Source organism: Halyomorpha halys, unplaced genomic scaffold (genome assembly GCF_000696795.3).
Source record: "Halyomorpha halys isolate HHAL.00 unplaced genomic scaffold, Hhal_1.1 Scaffold415.1, whole genome shotgun sequence".
NCBI lineage: Eukaryota > Metazoa > Arthropoda > Insecta > Hemiptera > Pentatomidae > Halyomorpha > Halyomorpha halys.
This window is the reverse complement of record NW_027106189.1, coordinates 743,899-771,596: the sequence shown is the minus strand read 5'-3', so window position 1 is coordinate 771,596 and position 27,698 is coordinate 743,899. Positions and strand designations below refer to the sequence as shown.

The window sequence follows — 27,698 nt, the reverse complement described above, 5'->3', positions numbered from 1 at the left end:
CTAATACTATACAATATAATAACAGAAAACAAAAACAATAAAGAAAAATTATTAACAATAAAAATAAATTCCTATATACATATGTAAAAACTCACAAGCTCCCTGAAATAAACGCTATATAAATAATTTAAACTTAAGAATAAAATTTAAAAATTGTTCATATAATACATAAAAAAGCTAAAATGAACCAACACAATATTTACAATAGTCAAAATAAATCTTAAAACAAAAAACAATAAATAGTATTACATTAATAAATAATTTTTCCGTATTACTAGATTGTATTTTTGTTTATCTTTAATACTATTGTATATAGTGGCTGGCAATGTGAGAACACTCCAGTTTTTATATTGTCTTTGCCGGAGGTTTTAACTCTTCAATATGGATAGTTCTCCTCTTTTTATGTTCTTTGATACTTTCTACAGTAGAAATATTTTGTTCCCTAATAATTATCACCCTGAATGGACCCTCGTATCGCTGTATCTCATTACTCCTGTTAGACCCCAACTTTCTGTATACGATCATCCCGATTTTGATCGATCCCACCATGTCTGTGACCTTTAGATTCTTCCGCCCCACCCTCCTGTTTTTTCCTTTTCCATTCTTTCTTGTGCCTTCTCCCATAACTTTCTCCGAGCAGCATGGTTGTTTTGTATCTCCTCACCGTCCGCTGCCGTGTCGCGCCGTCCCGTCGCGCAGTCCCGCCGGTGTCCTCGAAGCCCAAAGAGGATCTCAAATGGTGAAAACCCCGTAATGGTGTGTACGGAATGATTATAAGCCGCTATAGGCTTAGGCATTGCTACATCCGGTTCTAATCCCTTGTCTAAACACTTCTACCATCTCCATATTCTCTCCTCCTCCAAGGGTTGCGCATGTTTCTTGGCCGTTGGTATTCTATCTGGGTCCACCCTGGCTCTTCTACTTTCATTCGGACCTCCATCTCTCTAGCGCTTGTTTCTATGAGATCTTGGGCAATTTCCACAAATAAGCGCTCTCTCGGAAATCCTTCTTCCCTAGCTCCTTTGCCAACTGTTTCTTTAGTACCATGGATAAGAATTGCATCCGACCCTGTACCAGGATTGTTTCCATCATTTCGCTGAGTTTATCTTGTATTCTGTTAAAACGTACTAGGAGTTCCTCGGCATATTGCCCACTAGACTTTTTTGATGTCTCCCTGATAATCATAAATATGTCTTCCTCTGGTGCTCATCCTCCTCCGGACGCCTTCTTTAATCTTTCCTTGATACTTCTCCAAGGGGTCTCTGAATCTGATTGAGGATGCTCCTCTTCACTATGCAGACGACCGCTGCATTTAATGCCTCCGCATCTTCGCTATCGAGTACATTTTCGATTGATTTTGCTTATTTGTCGGTCACTTCCTTATATGAAGTGGCTCAATTCTCCTGTTTCCCCGGTAAACCGTTCGAGGTCAGAAACGGCCTTCCTCAAGGTGGTTGCAGTGCGTACTTTGATCCACTCTAGTGTTGTGTGTGCTTTTGCAAGAGATACTGGTAGTGTAGAAAACTCTGGGGTTGGAGGATTCCCCTCTGTGGGAGGTGCATTCTGGACCATGTTTGGATTCAAAGTTTCCAGACTCAACTTGCCTAACGATCCTGTTGCCATTATTTACAATACGAAACGAGAGAGAGTAAAACATTGAAGATGATAAAACAAAAAAAAAAATTAATCCGGACGCCGTTCTGAAGGTCTTCGTGACCCTCAGCTACTACATACGACTAGTTGATCTACTTTGATATTATAGAGCTAGTTTATAGAGTTCCAATTGTTGGTGCCGTAAACGTCTCAAAATAAGCCTAAATTTGCCGCAGTGTTCCAATAACAACAAATAAATGAAATAAAACTGATTGGTTCTTCATCAAAGTCTAGACGACAACATAGTTGTTAAATCATATTATTAATCGAAACCCTTACTAAATGATTGGTCAATTTTTATATTCTATGTAATATGTTACATGGACAAGAATTCAAATTAAATTGAATTTAGCAATTATGAAGTTATTTTAAAAGGTTGTTATTCAATAATACACTTCAAAAGCAATGACGTTGTCTTCGTTGTATCCGAATTGGTGAAACTTCAGATGGAGAAATGCGATTTTTCGAGTTTCGGACAATAGTTTCATGGCTTTTAATCTTAAGAAATTGCGCCTTTTGTAAAGGTATGATACAGGATTGGAGCATTCGAAGAAATGTATTGTGACTACTGTTCTTATGACAATTTAGATATACCAATAGTTCATAAGATTAAATTATGAATAAAAGATCTTGCACTCCAAAATAAGCTTGACCTTTTCTCTGTTAGTCCGTTATAAGTTCTTATAGATCATAGTTCCATAACATTGTTCACTTTGGAATATCGTTATTGTGATTTCGTTCACTTTGAAGAATATATTCGAACAAACCCGAACCAATAAACAAGATTCTTAACTAGAGAGAAAACTTATTATAGTGATTATGAGATATTTTTCAACAAAATATTTTGTAAAATATCTTGAGATTAGGTGCGGCTTTATTTGGTTTTCGAGCTAGTTGTAATTTTGAAGTTACCACTATTTTTTCAATTTTGAATTTTTTTCATATTGCCAAATATGGATATGTGATTCTTGGAGGTTTGGGAATTTAACACCGCCTCACATTCGGTTCCTCAGATGACGCATTTTTGAAATTTAAAAGGCTGAAATTAAAATCTAACAGTAAGTATTTAATTGATATGCGTTCTAGGTTTAAAATACTTGGTTTATTGTTATCATTAATTTCATGATTCATAAGATTTTGAATTTGCAGTCTATACTTGTCTGCTTTGTTTATCTGTCTTTTGACAGCTCTGTTGTCTTATCATAAAGAAGTGATAATATTAGAATATTTATGTTATTGCTGTATTACCTTTATCAGTAAAATTATAATTAATGTTTTCAATTTTTTTTCATTGAGTAAAGTACTATCAGGATTTCATTCCTCTAATTGAATAAATGATATTTAATGATTTTTTGGTAATCTTTTATGTTAGTGCTGTAGATGTTTGAAGCTGTTAATCAACATTTCAATTTATTATGCATTTCTGTTAAAACTGTAACCACTAGTGTTTGAAGCTCATGGTATTAAACATTTCTTCAGGTTAGTGGAGTTAATGAAGTTTCTTCTCTGCTTCAGTGTGTGATGTTGTAATTTTCAGTCAAGAAAATTATATTAATAATCACTTTTCATTATATCGTTGAAGTTTTGTTAAATAATGGTTATTATGTATTTGTTTATTTTGTCTAATATTTAGTGAATTAGCAAGGCTTTCAGATGCATTGATCATTTCAGAATTATTACTTATGTTATTTATTTGTTTCATTTTATCATAATTATATTTCACCAATATTTAAATTGTGCATATATTTTTGTTTCCCAACATGAACCTATTTTAGTAATAATGTTCCGTTAAATATTTTATGAAATTACAATAAGTGAACTTATTTAAGCCTTATCTATTCTTGCTCTGGTTCTTTTATTTAATAAAAATAAAGGAAATGTGTGGTTTATCTCTTGAAAAAGAGAAGAAACCCACAGAATTAGTTATTGCCTAGGTGGTAATGGGCTTTTAAAGGGTATATTGGTTGGACCATACATTACACAGGCTATGCATGTTTGTTTTCGTTACTTTTGTTTTTCCAATCAGCAACCTACCATCCTCCCTATGTTTAGTAGAACCCTTATATTTTATAAGCTTCATTATTCATCTGTTTTGTCTATTATTATCTTCATTTCATAGTGCTTCTTTTACTCAATTCTGTTTGGAAGAGCTTTGATTAAATGTGTATAAAATTATCCTTATATCATTTGTTGTGTAATCTGTTTTTTTACTACTAGCATAGTACTTTATTTGTCTGTAATATGATATTTTTATTGTTTAATCACTAATGTACCATTCATAAAAACAAGTCTATATATAGATGCTTCAACAAATATCAAGTTATACTCTTTTATTTTACATAGAGGCTTCCTCAAAATCACAGATCCATTATTATTATTTAATACTGTTCCTAGTTTATAAACTTTGTGGTTCTGGCAGACACTCTGCATTGTTCTATGTGCCTATGGGTATAAATATAATTTAATTAAAATTATTTTCTTATTATTATTTTTTATTTAACGAGTTTTCTTTTATATTCATCTAACTTTTACAACTAAATGGATTTATAGTATTATTAGTTGAAAATTGAATTTAAAAGTCACCTTGACAATTTTATATTTTATCTTGGTATATCACTCTCCTTTTCTTTCTTTTTTTTGTTTTGAGGGTGTTGTTTCAGCTTGTAGCTTATGTTGTCAGGATGAGTTTTATTGATTGGTCCTGAGAATATGAGTTTACAAGTTAAATGAGTTTTATTACGACTGTAATAAAGAATTAAACCTTGTTTATTTAATACTTTGGTGAAAAAATAGTTGTCATTGCCCTACCAATGTATTATGACTAACTGTGGCCTTATTGAATTGCTGCAAAAGTAAGTTTATTAAAAAAATTATGGAAAATATATGACAAGGAATCTTTGTATTTCATTCGTTTTAAAAATTATTCTATTTCAAGAGAATTAATGTGATATTCTTGAAAAGCATTGAGGCTGAATGTCTGTGTTAAAAATATCTGAGAAAATTATCTGTTATTGTTCTTATAGCTTTTTAAAACTAAGGATAGGGGATTAAAAATTGAAAATTTTGAATGCAGTGAATATATTATTTATTAATTAGTTTGTTATACTATTTTTAGAATCCTCTTTTCAATTCTGTGGTTGTGGTAGAACCTCGTATGATTCCTTAACTGTATGAATTCCATCTGAATTATTTATTAACATTACTTACACCATTTAATTAATATATAGGAAGATGGTCAGGGTTGCGGTCACAAGTGAAACGAAAATAGTTTACAACTAAATAGTTGTAAACTATTTTCGTTTCACTTGTGACCGCAACCCTGACCATCTTCCTATATATCAATTTTTACGGTCAACTACATATACATATATACATTTAATTAATATTATTATTGTTGGATAGTGACAATAGTTGTGCTTTAATCTAATTGTGAAAATTGCTTTAATAAATTTTCTATGAAGGAACCCAAATTCGCAGTTCAGAAATAAGTCTTTTGTAATAATATTTTATTGTAAAAATATAATTTTTTTTATTAGTATTAAAACTGTTTTAATTTATTGGTAATATTTATGATGGAAATGCTATAAATATATATATAAGTAACACATAAATATTTCATAAATAAAAATTCTTTGATTATTTCTGTTTAAATACTTTATTTAAATAAGTTTTTGGTTTGTTTATCTATTTTTCAGATGTCGTTTCGAGTTGTGAGAAGTAGTAAATTTAGGCATGTTTATGGTACTGCCCTTAAGAGGGAACAGTGTTATGATAATATAAGGGTATCAAAATCTTCATGGGATTCTACCTTCTGTGCAGTTAATCCAAAATTTCTTGCTATTATTGTTGAATCAGCAGGAGGTGGTGCTTTCATTGTTTTACCGCACAACAAGGTAATTGTATGACATCTCCAATGTATCCAGCCATATGTTCTATTGCATTCTGCTATAATATTTAACATAAGTTCTGTTTATTTTTCATGTTATAAAATATTTTGAAAATTCATTGGGATTATATGCTGGTTATTCTAAACATTTTGAGCTCCTGGTTGGAATTTAGTGTTGGAAAGCTAGAAAAGGTTTTAATATCTATATTTGATATCAGATAATAATATCTTAAGTTTGTCAGCTTCTGATTTGTAGATCAGTGCAGGGAGGGGGGAGTAGGGGTATCCCCCAATTTTTTTTCAGTTCTCTGCATTTAACTTTTAGATGGTGCACCCTAGTTAAAACTTTATTCTATAATTAGTTAAAGAATGTTATTACTTTTGTAGATTATCTACCCTCAAATAAACATTTTAAAATTGTTACCAGCTATTCAAGACTTACTTGTGACAGGTTTTCCAGGTTAACTGGCTTTTTGTTAAATCATTTCTGCTTTAGAAACCCAGCTGTTTATTTACACCCACTCAAGTGGTAATTAAACCCGCAACGATTTTTTTTTTTTAATTGAGATTCTGGCCTTGCACACTAGGAATTGTTTTTAGTGGAGATCGATATTCGTTATTCGTATCGTATCGTTTAGTATTGAGTTTGATAGAAGACTTATAAGGATCCATCTTCACTGATAATGACCTCTGCTGATAAGGCCTTTTAACTTATAGGGCCTTTTTTTTTTTAATTAAGGAACTTTAGTAATGAAATTTTATTTAAATTTAATTGTTTAACACTCCCATATAAATTCCCATTAATAACCTCAGTTGATCAAAATTTGTGGTTGCCCATTTTTTTTTTATATCCAGTTCAATTGTTCTCTCCGTTACCTTTTTATCACTCTCATCTCTACTTTTCTCCTCTGTTGCCTATTACTTATTAGCACCTACAGGGGGTCTTTCTTTGATATAATTGTAGTAAGGCCACGTTAAATTTTAAATGAACTGGCAAAGTGAACAAATGTGGCACAGATTTTCTTTTTGTATATCTTGATGTTCAGGATTGAAATCAGTGTTATTTATTTGAGGCCCCTTCTGATAAGAAACTATTAAGTTTTTAAAACGGGTAATTAATTTTTTTTTTCCCCCATGGTCCCTGATCTCTGATGGGTATCGAAGGAAAATTTCAAGATGAGTTTGGTTCTTCCCAAAACAATTTCAGTAATTTACTCCCATTCTTTTTTTTTTTTTTTTTTATAACTATTATCGATTTATCACTCTGGTATGATGGATGTGATTTGGTGTTACTTTTCATTATCAATAAACTATCAGAATGTGTTTTAATCTTATTCAGTATGTCTAAAGGATTCTCCAATATATTGCTATTTTCAATCAACTTTACTTTTTATTTGTTTTGTTTTTTAAAAGGTGAGGTTTGTTATAACATATGGTAATTAAAAAATTAAGTAAAGTAAAATTCTAAAATGACTAACCATTTAATAATTTGCATTAGTTTAAAATTTTGGTGTATTATATCATTTAGTCAAAAGGGCTCTACATGCAGCTAGAGGTAATGGATAGTAATGTAACAGTTATCTAGGTGTGACAATTGGCAGTCGAATGTAAGCATAAATATGTTGCAATGCTTATTTCTTGCCTTGGATTAAAAGTCTGTGACCATTAAGCCTACTTAAGCTGAAGGTAGATGATAAGATGTGTTGGTTTTTCTACCTGGTATATTAGAGGACAGTATTAAAATAAAAAAAATAAGTGCAAAAAATCGGAAGTGAACCATTTTGCTAAGTTTTTCATAAAGTTCACAGTAACCTTTTTTTTTTTATTTTCACATTCCGATTAAAATATTCTTTCTATGAACTTTCAGTTATGGACTATGAAAACATATTTGTAAATACTGTAAATACTTTGTTTAGATTTTTTTTTTATTTGTGGGAACAATATAACAATTAAAACAAAATATTTTATATTTATTCCAGATAATTTTAGTGTAAGGAGTTATATGAAAATATTTATTGGTTAACAATTGCTTATAAGGGAGAAGTATCCGATTCCCTGATTAATGTTTGTTGTGACTTGGCCTGCTTGCCGTGGTGGGGACAACATGCTTTTCAATACTTACCAACAATACTTAATCTGTAGTAAAATTCATTACCTTTTTCAGTACATGCTCAAGTTAAGCTTGTCCCTTATTTTTTTTCCTATTTTCTTTTTTATCTTAATATTTATCTTACTGCTTATTATAATACTGCTGAGTATTATAATCTTCAAATTATACTCTTCATTTATTTTAGGTTGGAAGAATAGCAGCAGACCATCCTCTTGTTGGTGGTCACAAAGGGCCAGTATTAGACATAGCTTGGTGTCCTCATAATGATAATGTTATAGCTTCTGGGTCAGAAGATTGTGTTGTTAAAGTTTGGCAGATTCCTGATGGAGGAATTTCAAGGTCGAGTTAAATTTATTTATTTGGATTGAATGTATCATGCTTTTAGATACTTTTATTTTATATTTATACCTATGATTATTCCCTGCTATCATTAAAACTGCAAAAAAAATATGTTCTCAGTTCAGTATAAATCAGTTTTGAAGTTTGACCTGTTAAGACCTATTATATGATGTGATAGTTCTTTTTCCTGTCAAAATCATTCTGAAACTTTAATATTCAGAGGTGCTTACTGATCTGGTACTAATGTAAGTTTATGTTGCCTGTGATGCACACATATCCTCTCAAAGTAATTCTTCTTAGTAACCATATGATGTATATTGGTCCATAAACTACTGTAATTTTGATAAATGAAATTGGGTATGACAAATCTAATTAGTCCCAATTATTTGTTCTGTGGATATTAATCATTACAAAATGCAAGATCTTAAATTTCATAATTATTAATTTTAAGTAAGTGAGGTGTGGTTTGTTGTAGCTCTTTGTTAGCATGTAAGGTAGGCATGGATACTTAAGTTAAAGCGGAGCCCAGTTTACCCTCCATCCAGATACATGATCTTATTGCAATAGATAAGAGCTATCAACCTATAGTAAACAATTTAACCCGGGTTCACAGCCAACGATACTATATCCATAGATTACAACCTGGATTTTGAATAACTGCACACATCAAAAAGGTTTTGTCACACCTCTTCTTTCAATAATATTAGTAAGTCACAGCAAAGGTGGCTTTTGATCTCAGCAGCACAGCATTAGGAAATAATGAACATTAGGAAGTTTCAGGATTGTTCTTTATGTTACCTAACTCTTTGAATTCATACCTTTTAGGGTTTAACAAAAATAGGATTGATGTGAAACTTTTTTTGATCTGTGTATTTGTTAAATTAAGTCTCCATTAGGATGTTTTAAATTTATGAAGATACAAAAATTAAAATTATTTTAAGTGGATATCAATCCCAGGATAAATAATTTTATCTGTGACCAACAGATGGTGCCAATCAATACCTCTGCTGGTCTATGTACAATTGTCTTTTTAGATGACTTTTTCTCTTCTCGTCTCAAGCATATAGTTGTATGCATTATTGTGTTTTTTACTGGAATTAATTTGTATGTGTATGTACTTATTCTCTTCATGGAACTTAATCACATGAATCATCATTTCTTGATTTTTTAAAAAGTAAAAGTAATTGTTTCTTTTGTTGTGGACATGTTGAGACAAGGGTATTAAAATAGATCTGTAGTATTTAAATTTTTGACTCAGGACTAAAATGTGACTGTGAAGTGATTGGTTAATGTTTTTAATTTGTTTACTAAATATATATATATATATATATATATATATAAGATCATATAGAATAAAATTCCCTAGGTTATCCATTATCTTTTATTGATATAATGGAGGATGGCTTTTAAATATATACATTTATCTTAATCTACTTATATTTATCTTTAAACCTTTAATTGTAAACAAGAAGATGGATCGAGGGGATGTTAACGGCAAAAAATTGTAAAAACTATTTATGTTATATTTTTCTTTGACCAATTAGTCCAGCCTTTTGCCTTCACTGATGACATTGCCACAATAAGTTATTCCTTAATTGTTTTTGTGAGCCTTAGAAGCTGCAGCAAAATTTCGGGTCTGGTCATAAAAGAAGACAAAACTATATACTTAAGTTTTTGAATAAACACCCAGGCTATTAGGGATAAGTTATTTTCGAAACTTATATTATGAATGGTTTTCCAATTTTACCTAGTGGAGATCTGTGGTAATCAATGATAAGATAAAAACAGAAATTAAAAGCAGAAATATTTCTACCTGTAAATGTTACTTTAGAATGAGAAATCTTAAAACTCTAATCTGCTTTGTCTTAATCTGTGGTTTAGAAACCTAGACTACTTATAAGGTGATAGACAAGAAATCACAAATTTCAGGGAAAAAATTTCTCTAATGAATCTTCAGCCATACTAATAATAGAGGCCAATGGTGATAAAGAAGAAATACTGAAATTGGTGTATGATCTTTACTGTCATATAAATTTCATTACTGTGATAAAATTAAATAAAGTTTGCTGGGCAGGTCTTATCACCACAATGCATATGTAGGATGCTGCTAAAAGAACCCTTGCACTTTTGTTATGCAGTTGGCAGGCCAATATTTAGATATTAGGATTATAAGGCGAGTGGTGCCAATAAAGTTGGTAAAAACGACAGAATGATAACAGCCTTGAACAGAAATATATGACAATTAGTTGCTGGAAGAAGTTAGAACTCACTTCTGGGATCTAAATTTTTTAATGTTAATTTTTACTGCCTCCTGAATTATCTTCTATTTAAGTATTAATAGAGTCAACTATTCAATTAACAGTGGAGTCCCAAATAATCCAAAACCAAATTGAGGTTATATTCTTTGGAATAAAAAAAAAAAAGTACAGATTTCACTGTATCTTTTTTTTTTATTGATTATTAATAGCCGGTTCATGATTATACTTCAAAACCTATCAACTAAATTTAAATTTAACTGAAAATTTTATTTTAAACAAATATAAACATGTTTTTTAAGAAATCAAGACAACTGAAATATTTAAATTTTCTATTTAATTTTATGGTTCCATAGGTTAAATTGACTTTAATAAATTTATTTAAAAAATTTATTGCTTTCGTAGTTTCATCTAACCTTCTTTTTTTTCCATCCCTTACAATTTATGAAGCTATTAATTTAGGTTTATATTAATTGCAACTATTCAGTTTCCCATGTATACCATATAGTTTATCAAATTTTAATTTTCAGTGATACTTAAAACTATATTTTATTTTTTTTATTTTTTATTAGAACAAATTCTGCTACTGCTTTTTCAAAGTATTCTCAAGTTTAGTCTTTTGTTTATTTCTTTTTTTTTTTTTTTTTTTTTGTAACATCTCAAAGACTTTAGATTTTTAATGTTTTGTTTTGTTTTGTTTATATAGAACTTTGACAGAACCTGTTGTAGATTTGATATATCACCAGAGAAGAGTAGGGTTGGTATTATGGCATCCCACAGCTCTGAATGTACTCCTGACAGCTGGTAATTTTGTTGTTATTATATTTCAAATACTAACAGATACTATATTTATAGACAAGTACTAAGTTTATAGATTGCTTTATGAAAAAACAATACCCAAAAAAAAAAAAAAAAAACGTCCATACCAAAACTGTTTTGTTAAAATTTTATTTTAACTTTTTCTTGTTTATTTTTTTAAATTAATTTTATTCCATTTCAGTTTCACTGCCCTAACCTATATAATCATTTCTTGTTTCATAACCCTTTCAACCCATTAATAATGAAAGTTAGAATTATTTTAATTAATTTCTAAATGATTGAAGATGTGTATATGTATTTAATCATTTTAATTTTAGTATTTTAAAAAGCATTTAGAATGAATTTATGTCTCCAAAATTTGTCCAATTGCTGGTAGAGAGAGCTGTTGTTTCATGAGATGCCTCAACATCAGCACCTAACTTGATAATTTAAAGAAATAAAATGAGTTTGGTGACTAAATTTGGTTTTTAAGCACCTCCATTGTTCAAAAAGTGATACTGTGGTTTCAATTAGCTCTTTGGTTTCGTGTTTTCAGATACATCAAGCCCAGATTAGTAGATATATTATTTCTCCTGATACTGTTTTAGCTCATTTTATGTTTTTTTGAATTCTCTCCCTTATCTCCTTCCTTTGATCAATACAAGCTTTATGTTATTGGATCTTAACCAGAAAAGAAAAAGATATTGATTTGCTTTCTTAGATCAGTTATATGGATTTTGAGATAGTGAGTATTATTGGAATTTCAGAAAATTGAGCTAGTTGCACTGATTGAAATATTTATAAATTTGATGATTTTTGCTAGGAAATTTGATTCTATCTAAGCTACTTGAGAACTATAGATTAAGTATTGGCTTTTTAATGTATTTGTTTTCTCTATATGTCTTTTTACTTTAAAAAATCTTATGATATCAATATCATTGAATTTTTCAATTGGAAAATTGATCTCTTTCTCATTTATCAGCTTGTTGCTAGGTATTGAGATTAATTATTTACATCTTATCTGTGTGTTGAGTTTATTTCACTTTTATTACACTGTTACAGTAGATATATATGTGTGTGTGTATGTATATACATACACATATACATATATATCTACTGTGACAGTTTTTTACATGGTACATAAGAAGATGGCTTTAGTTATTTTATTGACTATTTTTTTATTACTTAATTTGTGACCGCAATATTTCATTTTTTTTTATTTAGTATTATACACTGTGTTGTAAGATAATCAAGCTAAAAAAGATTTTCTTTCTAGGTTATTTTAGTTTTACGTTATAGCTAAAAAATTGTTACCCAACTTATTATTAATTCATATGACAGTTCCTTAGTACCTTCCTCCATTTCTTCTATCAAGTTATTTACCTGCAAATATATTCTGAATTTGATCATAGGTTGAATTTCTTAAAATCACTTCCATTGGGTCGGAGTATGTCTTCTATTTAATAAATTTTACTAATTATTTTAATCAGTATGAAGACAATTTCCCTTTAATTCGTTTCCCTTTAAATGTGTGATTGTTTTACTGAAAAAGGCATGTACTCTATATCTAATATATTAGTCTGCCTGTTTCCTAGAAGTATTGGATTTAAAAAGTTCTGATCTAGAGAACAATCTTTATTTTCTGTTCTCCATAAATCTAATTTTCAGGTTCTCGAATGTCAATGATGCAATATATGTTATTTTACTTATTCATTTATTCAGTTAATCTGCCCTTACATTAATGTATTTATCCTAGGTTCTTACAAATATTTCATGATTTTAATAATTAATATATTCAGTTGAGAAATATATAACTATGATTAGGATGGACGAAAGAGCGTGTGGGAAGAGTAAATGTTTTATAATTGTTGCCTCAGCAGATTCCAAAACATGTTAAAAAAAAACAAAATTTAGTTCTGTAGTTCATATTAAATGAGTAAGTTTTAAAATATCTTTTATTGAAGGAATCATTGGGCTTACTTATCATTTTCCTTTTTAATTTTAATATATATTAATAGTGAATTACTTCACAGTACCATTTTAATCTCTCCAGTTTGTATTTGAAATGAAATAAATTTTAACTTTTATTTAGGGACTTATTAGGCTATTTGTCTGAATGCATTTACAGATTAATTACCAATGATTGTTGTAAGGAATGTATATTTGTTTGAACTCTAGTAAATATTGTTTACATAGATTTAGTTGATCGATCATTAACAAGGTAAATGAATAAGTGTTATTTAATGGATACTATAGATTACAACATTCATGGATGTAAATGGGTCACAATTTTCAGAAATTGGTAGGCGGAATAATAAGGTCATTACTGATGGAAGCAGTTTTATGGAAGGAAGTAAAAAAAAAAAGCAGTAGGTTGGGAGTATTAGGGTTTTTTTTTTGTTATTGATGATTGAAAAAAAAAAAAAGACATATAGAAAGTATTGCCATCAAAAAGCTGGTTAAAGCAAAATTACCTTGGCATGGCATACAAGATAAATACATGAAAATTCTCTGGAGACTCAAGAGATCTGATAAAACAGTTTGCTAGTTTCTTCAATATTCTATCTTGCCTGTATAACAGTCCAATGTCAGTGAACTGTCATACAGTGCTCAGTGAACTGTCATACAGTGCTCAGTGAACTGTCATACAGTGCTCAGTGGAGCAAAGCCAAAGTGGTGAAAATTTTTGGACAAGATTAGAAGCTGACAGGTATATGAAAGTATGGAATCACTAAAGTACTGTTTAACCCTTTCACTGCCCAATTTGCCTATATACGGGTTATGATGTTTATGTCTCAACTCCTCTGGTCATATGTATGTGGTTAATGAGATCCATGCTCCCACTGCTCTAGCCACAAATGTGCAGGTTTTGTTTAGAGTTGGGAAATCAAAACAATATATTAATATAACTTTTTTTTTAATGATATATCGAGGATCTCAATAGTTCAATAATAAAATAATGACATTCTTTTATTTTCATCACCAATTAATTTTTTCTTCATCTGATTTTTAATTACTTAAATTTTTATATTTGACAGAGAACAATAGATTGAAACAAAGTATTCCAAGTATTAAATCAGTCTGGTAGGCTATGGGGTTTTGTATCAACTTACTTCATGTATAATATATATTTACTCACTATTTGAACTACATATTATATTATTTCATTTTTCCAAAAGTATAATTCTTTTGAATCCTCTTTTATAATGATTCATAACTAATAAACAGTTTTATAAATAGTAATTATAATATTTCTTAACCTTCATATTTTTACATCACATCCATTTTTTAAAATATTTTGGTTTCCATATATTGAGTCTAATTTTGTTATTCAACCTCCTAAAACCAATGCGGTGAAATAAGAAGCCTATTACATCTTATTTTTTTTCCTAGAACCTCTTATATCTGAAATATCTCACTAGGTTTTCGTATTTATTCTCTTATTTTTTTTAGGAGTTCCAGTTTTATTTGGGTAGAACTGTTTAGTTTGAAATTTATGTCACTAAAACAAATTACAATAGTGTCGATTATCTGAACTGACTTCGCAGAAATGACGTAATAAGAGGTCAACATTAACATTCCTAGAAAATAAATTTAAAGCGTATTTTCTCTAAAATTATATTTCCTAAAACTGTTATAATGGAACTCCAATCCTGTTTTTTCTTATTAAGTATGCTTGTAGCAGTATGAGGCATGTTAGTTTTTCGATGAAATCAGTTTTGAAATCAGCTATTATAATAAAATAAAAATTATAAAAACATGGTGATTGTTTGGCATTTTCCTTTTTAACTGTATTTCGATTATCCAAACTTTTGATTATCCGAACCACACCCGACAACATTAGTTTGGATAATCGATGCTATACTGTATTACAATTTTATTATAAAAAAATATATTTATTTAGGTACATAACAATAACATTTTAAAAACTTTATTTTATAACATATTAAAAATTGAAAAAAAATTTTTTAACTGCACCAGTAGCATGTCTAAAGGCTGCAATACAAAGAAGTATGGGAAAATATTTTTAAAAAAGTAATACCATTTTACAAACAAAAAAGTAATACAAAAAAATTAGGAATCACTTCACTCTTATGGTGGGTTAGCCCTGTCATTCAGTAGTTAAAGGGTTAATCCATTGACAATTTATTCCGAGACGGTCATGGGCACAGTGTCAAGTAACAAACGGTTTATCCTGTGAGTTACAGGCAGAGCGTCAAGTAGCATTCAGCTTATCTCGAGCCATGCCCGGGTAGGGGCATTCAAACTGTTTAATCTACCAATGAAGAAGAATATGACTAAATTCTTTGCTTCCTCTGTTTTCTAAGATTATGTTAACTGAAAAATGAGTTGTGGTTTAGTTTTGAATTGTTTTTGTGAATTATATCAAATTTTATTTTTGTTATCCAACATGGATAGTAGAGCAAAGGCGGTAGACCTTCCTCTACTCCTTCACTGCTCCAATTAACAGAAAGACATTTTATTAATATTATTCCAACTGCCAATAAGGCCGAACCTTATAGATTTTGCGTATTATGCTGTTCGAAATGAATAAGTGGAAAAAAAGTCAGGAAGGAAACAAGATACTTTTTCCCCGATTGTGACATCAGCTTATGTATCCTGTATTTAAAAATCTATCATACACAGACTAATTACTAACAAGGTACATATAAAACACGTTTTTTTTATTACATACCAAAGTATTTCAGAACATGAAAAAACTAGACATTTTTTGGACTAGAATTTGTGATTTGACCACACTGTGAAAGGGTTAAGGATAGCAATGGATTTTCGGCTTGTTCAGAAAATATTGCTATTCTAAGGCACAGGTTGATCAAAGCTGACTCTGTGATTTTTAACAGATGTGTAGCGAAATACCTACATTAATATGGTAAGTAATGAGAAGAAATGGAAGTAAAGTGTTATTAGAAATCACAAAGATTATTTTCATTTTCTCCAAGGGCTAGCTACAACTGATTATCTACTGCCCACGATTTAATTCTGTTGACGTCATCCTGCAACACGATTCTTCAAATATATTAATAGAATGGATGTCTAGGTAAATTTAAAGGTTATTTGCATATAAACGGTTTTGTTTATGGTGGATAAAGTCAAGTATATCAGTAATATAGGTACAGAAAAGGTTGGTAAGAGAGTGGGATTATCCTAGGGACGCATTTTATAAAAAAGAGAGGTTGCCTAGGAAAGATAAATGTTCGTATTAAATGTATTAATTTGGTTTTGTCATGCTAGGTATTTTATTTAAGATCCACCATCAAATTTTGTTTATAATCTGTTATGAATGTTTGATTGTTTTTTTTCATCCCAGTAATTTTTCTTAGTGCCATTAAATTCACAGATATCTGTTACCTTCAGTATTTTTGGTGACTAAGAGATTTTATTTAGTATATGATTATGTCCTTAGGTTCTGACAATCAAGTTGCTATTTGGAATGTTGGGACTGGAGAAATTTTAGTTCACATAGACTGCCATCCTGACATAGTTTATAGTGCTTGTTGGAATTGGGATGGTTCTCAGCTGTTAACAACATGTAAAGACAAAAAAATGAGGATTATTAATCCAAGGACTGGCAAAGTTGAAGAAGTATGTTTTTCTTTTTTGTTTTTTTAGTGGAATGAATTTACTTTTTATTTATTATTTGTTTATGTTTTTTAAGGAAGCAATTTGTCATGAAGGAAGTAAAGCTACTCGAGCAATCTACTTAAAAAGTGGTTTGATTTTCACCACTGGATTCAGTAAAATGTCTGAAAGGCAATATTCCTTACGTGCTCCTGAGCATCTTACTGAGCCAATAGTTATAGTTGAGCTTGACACTAGTAATGGGGTCATGTTTCCCTTATATGATCCTGACACAAACTTAGTTTATCTTTGTGGAAAGGTTTGTATATACTTTTAGTTTTATTAAATGTCTTACTTTAGTATTTTTTAGTAACATACTTGTTGTTTCAATTACTATCATAGGATTTAGTTTTGCTCATTATAGGGTATATTGAATTTTAATTTAGATTTTGTTTCAGTATTACTAGTTATATTTTTATTTTAATATTTCTTTTAATTGCTAAAAATATTTATATAAGGGCATTAAGTTTGATATTTTGTTGGTCCCAGCCCAGGTGTGTTATGTCTGATCTAGGATCCTTTTTTATTGCCAGTTATTGATATCACAGAAATCAAAGTACAAAATAAAATATTAGTTGATTGAAGTATTTGTTATAGAATTAGAATTAACATTAATTAATGACCTTGTATTAGAAAACTATAGTTTTGTAATATTCTATATTTTTTCCCTTTTTTATACTATATCAGGTCTGTAATTATGAAACCAGAGTTTTATTAGTTAGATTTTAAAGTTAGATGATACTAGTTGTCGTCAATGTAGTTACTGTTATACAGCATTATTGCTACCATTTTCTTCTGATTGAAATTTTCAATGCATTACAGTACAAGTTTCATACAACAATAGCATAGTTTTTAATAGCTTTAGACAAATAGAATTTTATGCCTGGAAATTATGATTTGCGGACAGTATTGATTTTCTATTACCATTTAAATAAAACTGCTGCAGAATTTCATCAAGTGCTTGTCAAAGGTTACAGTTAGCATGCTATTGCCTTAAGTTCTTTAACAAATTCAAAGCGGCCATTTTTTAGATGAAAAATCAAAAATGTCGATCATTAAAAAAGTTCAAAGACTGCATTGCAAACATTTTTAGATAAAGACGATGCTCAGATGCAATAAAAGCTTTCAAATCAATTAACTACGACAGGAGAAGCCGTGTCAATACGTTTGAAAGCCATGGGAATGATCCAGAAGATGGGAAAATGGTTTCCGCATAAATTGAATGAAAGGCATTAGTGAAATCTTAAAACCACCTGCAAAATGCTTCTAACCAGGTAAAAGAAAAAATAGAAGTCCTTTCTCTATTGAATTGTGATATGATGAAAAGTGGATTTATTTTTTGCGAATCCTCAGCATAAAAGATCATGGTTAAAACAAGGCTAACCCTCGGCATCACCTACCAGGCTAAATTGCTGTGAACGGAAGGCAATGCTATGTGTTTGATACGATCAGAAGGGTGTGATCTTTTATGTGGTGCTAAAGTCTGGTGAAACTGTTTATACTGAATGCTGCTGAAAGCAAATGAAAATTTTGAATCAAGCTTTGTGTAAAAAACAATCAGACATATATAACAAACATATATTTGCTGTGCAAAAATTGCAGTTTCATATTTATATGAAATAAAACTGGTACTGTGTTAATAAGTGACTAGCAATTATAAGATAAGTTAGTATCTAACTAGTACTTAAAATGAATGGCTAGGTCACTAACTATAAGTTATCTTATTGGTACAACTATGAATTACATCATAGCTGTACAAACTACAAGGTATCTCATAGTTGATTTAATGTGCAATAAGGCTAACTCAACAGTCGAAATTGCAATAGGTTAACTGTATAGATTTAATTTTTTTTTACAGAGTTTTAACCTCATTTTTCAATCTTAAGCTAATACGGTTTCACACTTTTGATTTAAATTTTTGGTTTTAATTGATTGTTGTCTACTTTTCTAGATATAGCACATTTTTTTTTTAATATAGAAACAACAATGTACATCATAGTCTGTAAGGCAATGAATCACACTGTTAACATATAGTTCTGACTGTAGTATAAATAAACTTTAATAAGACAGTTAGAGAGTTTAGGCTTGAATGTTGGTAAACCTATTATAATAATCATCTTAGGTTTTTGCTTTTTTTTTTTAAATATTATTTATATATCTCTTGTTGATCCTTTAATTAATTCTCTCATTATTTTTTCAGGGTGATAGTGTAATTAGATATTTTGAAATTACTGCAGAACCTCCATTTGTTCATTATATTAATACCTTTCAAACTCCAGATCCTCAAAGAGGAATAGGCTCTATGCCAAAAAGAGGTTGTGATGTATCATGTTGTGAAATATCTCGTTTTTACAGATTAAATAACTCTGGACTATGTCAGGTTATATCGATGACTGTTCCTCGAAAAGTAAGTTAATCTTTTGATATATTCATTACAGCACCAAATCTATTTATAACTACAAATAACAATGTGATTAGATAGATTGAAAAGTTAGTGAATCAGAAAGATGAATAGGTTTAAAACATATTAGTCAACAAAATAAAATTTGCAGTAAAATGGAAAATTTGTCTATATTTATGATTTTCTAACAGCCCTGTTGCTATGGATAGAATTTAGATTATCTTCAACTCCTACTTATTGTAGTAATTACTGGTACAAACTAGAACTAATTGCAGAGGTAGGAATAATTGAGCTTGTATCTTGAATCATTTAACTGAATATTAACTGTTAGTCTCATGACATTATTATTTATCTTTGTCATAAATAACAGGCAAATTAGTAAATGAAACAATGAATTTGTTCCTAAAACTAAAAAAAAAAAAAAATGAACTTTTGTTTAGGAAAACCTCAAAATTGGCAAATTTATGCATTAACATTAAAATTTGCAATACAAAACTGTCATCATAGTGTCAATAAAAGGGACGTGACGGCCGTGTGGGTTGGTGCGCAGGTTCCAATGCGCTTGGTTTCGGAACGTTGTGGGTTCGATTCCCACGTGGGGCAGTTAAACATTCATTTTTCGGCGGTCCTGAAGAATGAATCTTGACACTTCCACCTTGGTTAGTATGCGGCGGCAATGTAGGTAGCCGTCAGGGGTTGGCAAAAAGGACCACTAGGCCCACTTGCCGAACTTGTTCCCCCCATCAAATATCAGTACCAGTAGTGTCAATAAAACATCTTTTTCATGATTCATATTTTTGTCAAGGTTTGGCTGAATTTGAATCTAGGGTACAAAAGATGCAATCGCATGAAAATTAGTTATAATCATAAGCATTGTACTTTTTGAAAATATTACTAATAAGTTATAAAAGTGCTATTTTCCCATTTTGTATGTTTCTAACGAGTACTGACCATCAGCTATGGCTCATAAAGTATGAACATTAATTTTGTATGATTGTTGATATTCTTATGATGATCAAATGCTTTCTGTTTGAAGCTCATACCTTTTTTTTTAGAAGTTCTTAGTTTTATTGAGATGTGCCTCATTTATATTAAGATATATCTTATCAATCTCCAATTCCTCACTCTGAGCAGGGTCCTTGAATCCTCTTTAACACCATCCAGCCACTGAAGCTTTGGGCGGTCCCTCGGCCATGTTGCATGTAGGCGCTCGTTGAGAAGTTTATTTGGGATCTCATCAGCTCCCATCCTTGCCACATGGCCTGCCCTGTGCAGCCTACCAATTCTCACAATTTTTCCAACATCAGGCTCACCCATTAACAAGCAGACTTCCCTATTCGTGCGTCCTCTCCAAGCTGAACCATTCTTTTCTGGGCCGTAGATGCTTCTGAGTATCTTTCTCTCAAACGTTTGGAGATCCTGTTCATCGGCCTTCGAAAGTGCCCAAGTTTCCGAGTCGTAGAGCAGTACTGGTTAAATTAACATTTTATAAAATCTAGTTTTTGTAGATCTTGATAGTGAGCTCTGTGTGCAGAGCTTTAGAAAAGTCTAAAAGGATAAGGATAGTTAATTCTTGGTGTTCCATGCAGTCATGGATTATTTTAAAGAGAGCTAATAGCGCTGGAAAACCTAAGCAGAAACCTGATTTAAACTTGAGAGTGGTTAAGGAAATAATTTTTTTCAAGGAAGTTCAAAAATTAGAGGTTAGAGAGGAGAGAAATGGGATGAGTCTTTAAGTGAAAGAGGATTTGGAATTTTATTTAAAGATCGGACTAACACGTTCTTCCAGGAAGAAAGGAAAATTGAGTTATGCTGAAAAACATTGTATGTATGATAGAGTATGGGGATAATGACTGGAAGACCGGTGTGAATGTCAATAGGAGGTGAAAGATTAGAAGCACAGGACAGACATGGAGTTGTTGTTGAGATCATCTGATGTGATTGGAAGAGAACTGAAGTTGGTGGATTCTGGTGTGGATAACTTTTCAGGAATTCAATAGTACAGGTGCATACTCTGAAGTCATGAGATATGAGGTTTAAACAATACTTATTTAATTGGTTGGCCAGAAAACCAATCACTTATACTGACAGTATTAGTTGCCGAATACATAGAGGGACTGGTGTTTTTTTGATGCTTACTTTGTTAATCTTTTTTTTATTTTTATTTGTATTCATTAAATTAAAATTATTTCTTTCCTTTTCAATCCTCCTTGAACCTATTTTATTTCAGAATGTTCCTACTGGCATTTTTGAGTCTAATTTATATGTACTATACTACACTATTTATATGTAGCCTTACATTTTGCATTATCTTTATGTTGACCTTAAGTGAGGGAGATCATGCATCTGTTACAATAGAATATTTTTTTCTTCCTTCAAATTACTGTGTACTTCTTAAACTTTCACTGAGACAACTTAAAAAAGTCTAATTGCTTCACCACTTAACCTGATGTAATCCTTCATTACCAATAACTTCTGTACTAATATATTTTTTATTTGCTAGTAAATTTACTAAACTCTACTAACTGTGTAAATGGTCTACTTTATATCACTATACAAATGAAATAATAAATTAAGTAGGTTATAGCCTACTAAGATGTTTTTTCACCTTGATTAGTATAATTATTTTAGTGATAATAATCTTATTATATATCTATAAATTAAATATTCTTAAATCATATTGGTTATTGGAGTAGAAAAGATAGTTCTATGATCTTTTTTATTTTTATTTTAGAGTGAACTTTTTCAAGAAGATTTATATCCTGATACAATTGGAGACACTGCAGCTCTTACTGCTGATGAATGGATGAGTGGTAAGGATTGTGAACCAATTTTGGTGTCCCTCAGAGGAGGTTATGTACCTTCATCAACACCCAAAACCGAGCTGCGTGTAACCAAAAAGGCTAACATATTAGATAAGAAAGGTGTTAGAAAGCAAAATAATTCAGAAGATATTGCAGCGGTATGTAATTTTCATAGGAACTATAATTTACAATTTCTTTTAGTTAGTTTGTTGATTTTTAAATATACATTCATATATTTATATATAACATACAGTTGTATACATGACTTCTATTGATAATACTATCAAACTATTGTTTACCTTAGAGCCTAGGTCTAAGAGAGACCTTAAATTTCAGAGTGGAATTTTTTGCAATATTATAACAATAAAGTATAAAATTAAATTATATTGTAAATCATAATACAATCGATAACTAACATTGTATTGTTACGTATATCACTCAGCCACATCTTCACATTTTTATTTAGAAGCATAAGGGGCCTCAAAATTTGGCTACAACAGTGACCCGAATCAAACTTATAACACTGGGTAGTACTGACGTATTTATATTTGAAATACTCTCAATTATGTATTTATTGGTGTATTAGAAACACTCCCATTTAAGCTGATATTTATTTTGAAGATTTATTAGATACAGTAATAGCCAAAATCCCATTTCGTATTCCATTTATATATGAATTTGTTTATGATATAATGGCCATGATACCAGCGTATGAGTCGTATGAGCCATGAGCGTTTGGTTTAGAAGGTTTTGGGTTCGATTCCCACCTGGGCTGGTCAATATTTATTTCGGAATGGCCCCGAGAAATGAACCTTGACATTCCCACTCAGGGGCTGTATAAGTTCTCAATGGATGACTTGAGAAAAAAAAAAAAAACAATTATTCCACCAGATTAAATTTTACCATAGAATTCAAAATAGAAAATAAAGTACATTTAGATGTGCTTTTAATTAGAAACTCAAATTGGGAATCGGAAAAAAAGTGGTGGCCAAAACCCACCCACTCTTGAAAATTTAACACTATGCCAGCCAATGTTCAAATAGATATAAAATCTAGACCATTCAAATTTTAATAAACTGGGCATGAAAATTAAGATCTCTTAAACATCAAAAACAGCGGAAAATAAAGTAGTAGATTTCCTGTTAGCAATTCAGTACCCTCATAAACTAGTTTGCCTATAACTAAAATAAACACTTGCACTGACACAACCTAAACCCCAAGAAACCAACAGTAAAAGGTACTACACAATTCTTCACATAATGTTTTCAGAGAGGATATCAAAAGCTATAAACAATGACAATTAATGAATATATATATATATATATACATGTATGTGTGTGTTGTGTGTATGTGTTAAATAAAGTTTTTCGGTAGGATGTGTGATTGATTTGGATAAATTCTAGATAACTTGTAAAATTAGAAATTAATATATTATATATATATACATGAATATTCTTCTATATGAAACTTATATATCATTTTACAATATCTTTATCTTATTTAAATTCTGTATAACATTAATAGAACTGAAATCAAATAAACTACAAATTTCGTCCTATATAAATTATTTTCAATATTAGTCATCTATGTTCATAAGTGTCTTTTTCTATATTTTATTTTATTTATGTATTTTTAGAGTGAACTAATTATTAAAGAATTCAAAGAAGAAATTCGTAAACTAAAAGCCATGATTGTTAAACACGAAAATAGGATTCGAGCTCTAGAAGAATATGTTAATAAAGATAGCAAAATTGAAAACACCAAAATTATTGAAAGTGAAAATAAAATAGAATCTACCGGTCCTCTTCAAGAACCTGTTAACCCAGCCACAGATCTAGCTCCAGATGAAGTATAGTGAAGGTAACCTTTTTTCTTGAATCTAAATTGAGAAAAATGAAATGGTTTATTTTTGAATTTCTCGAATGTTTAACAATAATATTAGGACTTTCAATGATTGAACAAGAAGAGAATAATGATTTAATTAAAATATATCAGTCTTGATTGAAGATCAATGTATTTTTCTAAATTTCTATTACTATATTTTATTACTGGGTAATTAATTGCTACCTTGCCACAAAATTATATCAATGGTATCCTTTTAGTTATTATTATATTATTATCAACTTCTTTTTTCTTGAACTACTATTACTTTATAAATTATCACTATTTCCTCAAAATCATTTTATCTATCATATCCCTTGGTTCAAGGGTCATTATCATCAATAGCACTGGTCATAGTCCAGTACCACCCATCTGCATAACACTCTTAGAAGATTGCTATAAAAATATGACTCAAAGAGACCATGAGATCATGGTGGCTGAGAAAAGAAGACCTTAAATGGATTACTGGCTGTGACCAACTTCTTTAGTCTTATAGTATATAAGTAATGGTTAATTTTCTGAATCTATTTGTTGGTGTCCTTGAAATGATTCACTTTGTTATATTCTGTGATTTACAACTAAGTATTTTCTATGGCTGTTCACTAGAAGAGCTCACTATTCTAACAAATTGTTTTAATGGAATATATCTTTTTATTATTTATTATTGGCTAATACACTGTAGCCTTTGAAGCCTATTTTGCTCTATCTTTATGAGCTGTTTAAATTATAAGATAATTGGATTCTATAAATCTGATATAAGTTAGTGGATTGATCAGCTCACTCTGTTTCGGGTCTGCTATGCAGTCCATGCCAAACAGTGTGGTGAACCTTAAACTTACAAATCTGTCACACAAATAGGCAATGTGATATGCTGTTTCATACTCAATGTAGAAGAATCTACTCTTGGAAAATCCTGTCAGCTTGAGGTTGAACATGTGTTAAATGAGTTGACAATGACCAGTAAAGATCTCCGCAATTTTCCTTAAAATCACCACCCCCATTCAAGTAAAGCAATACTTTGCTTTGATTGTTGCAGGGTCTGTCCAGAAACAGCTTTGTTTTTTATTGTCTTTTATTTTACCAATATTGTTTAGCTTTGATGCCTATAGCCACATATATTCTGAATACATTATTTAGGCTGATTAATTATTTATCTTAACCCTCTGCTGGGTGTGTATGCTGTTTGGAGCACTTTTCATAATTATTTGAAGTAGTTTTTGAACAATTGGTGCCATTTATAATAACATCCATGAATTATCAATTAAACATTTCTTTAGGAAGTTGTTGTTGTTGGTTGGGGCTTTAGGGCGTAAAACCCTGAGGTCATCAACACCTATGTTTCGCACTTTATAATTCTATTTCAAGATTTTCTTTAGGAAGTTCAGACAGGTTTAAGTCTACTCCTGATGACCGGTTATTTTTCTGAGCGAGTTGAATCCTAAAATACCACTCTGGTGATCGATACCATATGTATTATATCTAGGGCAGCCGGGAAAATAAGCCTTATTTTTTATACGTCTTATTCTTTTCCCAAACTGAACATAGCTGGTATTAATTTCCATCAAGTTTATTTTCAAGAATAAGCCATTATTTCACAAATTAAGAATGCAATTGATGGAAGGAAATTAAAAGACAGAAATACAGAGTCTCCCAAGACATATTTCAGTATAAGGTGCCTCAACCAGCAGATATGGAAAAACCCATTTGCTACTGGTTAGGTGTGAATTAGATCAGCAATGTAAGTAAGATAGTTCATAGTTGTGAAAGAAACTTGCTTCGCAATTGCAGTATCTGTCAGGTAATATGCAACTTGTATTAACAAGACACAAATGATGATGAAGACCAGCTCATGGATATATGTTATTCAGTTATATATTAAACAAAAAGAAAAAAAAAGAAATCTAATCAAAAGCATTAATATAAAATGTATTTATTAAAATATAACCATTATGGAAGAAATTATGAATTACCATGTATATATTTCGTCGTAGGGTTTTATATAATTACGAAATTCTAAAACAATGGAATTGGTATTTTACTTGGTAACCCATTACAATGAAATTGAAAAAATACGTCAAATCAATGTAGAGTGTTAACACTGCATGCCTGATAGTGTAACTCAGCTCGGCCTGCCCAGCAGAGGGTTAATTTTTTTTTATGTACACATAGTTTATCAAGAAATAAATTTATCTCTTGAATCATTTTCAAGGACTCGAGAATCATTTTTATGATAAATTAAAAAAAAAAAATTAAATAACATAAATTTATGCATTCATTTATAAATTGGGTAGATGAACCAAAGGATTATGGGGAATGTCATTCTAATTATTTTTTCATCAACAGATTATTTTGTCATTTCTCCAAACAAAGTTTCTTTAACCATGGCTAAATATTTTTATTGTTACAGACTTTTCAAATTTATTTTTGATCATAATGATATTGAAATAGTTTATTTATGAAATTTAAAATTAATGAATATTTCTATTTTTTGTTTCATCCCTATACTATTTGAATAATTTCTAATTCTTTTTTTAAATTTTGTGTTTCAGGAATTATTTAAACTTTTCAGTGACTGCTACTTATTCTTATTTCATTTAAAATTTGAATTGTTTCTAGAAATGTGGGTTATTATTGTCTGTTTGCCAGAATACATCAGTATCGATACTAAATTCCTAATTTTAATGTGTAATAACTCAGTATGGAAAAGTGTTTCTGTATATTATTTAACATTGTGTTTGCGTTGTTACCATGATTCATTAAATCACATTAGCCATTAGCTAACTAAAGTACAAGAGACTGAAGAAGTATTAATTACAAAAAATGTATGAATTGTATTGAAATTAAAAATGAATGCTGTAATGGTTCATATATTTAAGAAATACGCACATTCGTACATTTTTAATCTATGTTATTTGTATAGTAGATAATGATGAATAAAGTATGATAATCTTCATTTTTTTGACTCAAATATTTGTGTACAAATGTATTTATATAAAACTTTTAATTTCCTCTTTGATGGGGAAGTATTGTTGCCAAAATAAATACAGAATTCTTTTATTGAAGCTAATCATTTCTTCAGTTACTCAGTGATTTGTTGTTTCTGTGAAGGGCTATATATATAGTGTGTGTGTATAATTAGGTCACCATTCACTCATACTTATGGAAAAGAATTGATACATAGAAATTTAATCCTTTTTTTATATGCCTAAAACTATTTATATCTGTAAATATTTTCAGGAGTTTTCTTCATTTGAAATTAACCTGCAGACATTCAATTTTAACCCACAGATATTTTGTTTATATATTATGTCAATGTATATATTTAAGCTCACATCAAATATTTATTGGTTTTCTTTATACACTTGTATATATCCTATGATATGGTTATAAATATCTGTTGGATTAGTGTTTCTACACTGCAAACAAATAATACATCGTTCTTTGATATAAAACAGCTCAATAGTTTTGTAGTCGTCAAATATATCCAAGATGTAGTTTGATAATAATAGTTTATATCTAAATGTTTGTATTTTGTATCAGTGGCAAATGCTTAAGAAACTTGATGGATATGTGTAGTTACTGTGCTGATGTAAAACCACAGCTAATTGATTGTTTGTTGTTAAATTTTATTAGGTTTATTTTTAAAACAATAAAACTATTGTAATTGATTTTCAAATGCATTATTTTAAAATTGTTATTTTTGACTTGAAGAGTTTAACTTTATTCAAGAAACGATTTTGAAACTTAGATTATAAATTTGAATTGATTTTATTTTGAATCATTTATGATTTGTTTCTATAGATGTTATTCAGAAACTGCTTTTACAGGGTCATTGTTAATATGTAGTTTTAAAGCAGTTTTATTGTGATATACAGGGAGGTATATTTGTGTGTTTAATGATGAGCATGTATATAATATTCAAAGATTATTA

The 27,698-nt window shown here is 30.0% G+C and overlaps 1 protein-coding gene across 2 annotated transcripts; it reads left to right on the top strand.

The window, feature by feature from the left end:
• Positions 1-2,557: 2,557 nt before the first annotated feature.
• On the top strand, positions 2,558-26,489 carry coro (protein coronin). Of its 2 annotated transcripts, none has more exons than XM_014423318.2 (10): positions 2,558-2,711; positions 5,349-5,546; positions 7,834-7,988; positions 10,950-11,047; positions 16,467-16,645; positions 16,719-16,940; positions 18,882-19,088; positions 21,817-22,044; positions 23,523-23,746; positions 26,317-26,489. In XM_014423318.2, exons 2-9 carry the CDS (start codon positions 5,349-5,351, stop codon positions 23,739-23,741), a joined length of 1,506 nt encoding a protein of 501 aa, XP_014278804.1. In that variant the 5' UTR covers positions 2,558-2,711; the 3' UTR covers positions 23,742-23,746; positions 26,317-26,489. The 2 variants fall into 2 exon arrangements, with proteins under 2 accessions (XP_014278804.1, XP_014278805.1); XM_014423319.2 differs by lacking the exon at positions 2,558-2,711 and adding an exon at positions 3,046-3,132.
• Positions 26,490-27,698: the final 1,209 nt, after the last annotated feature.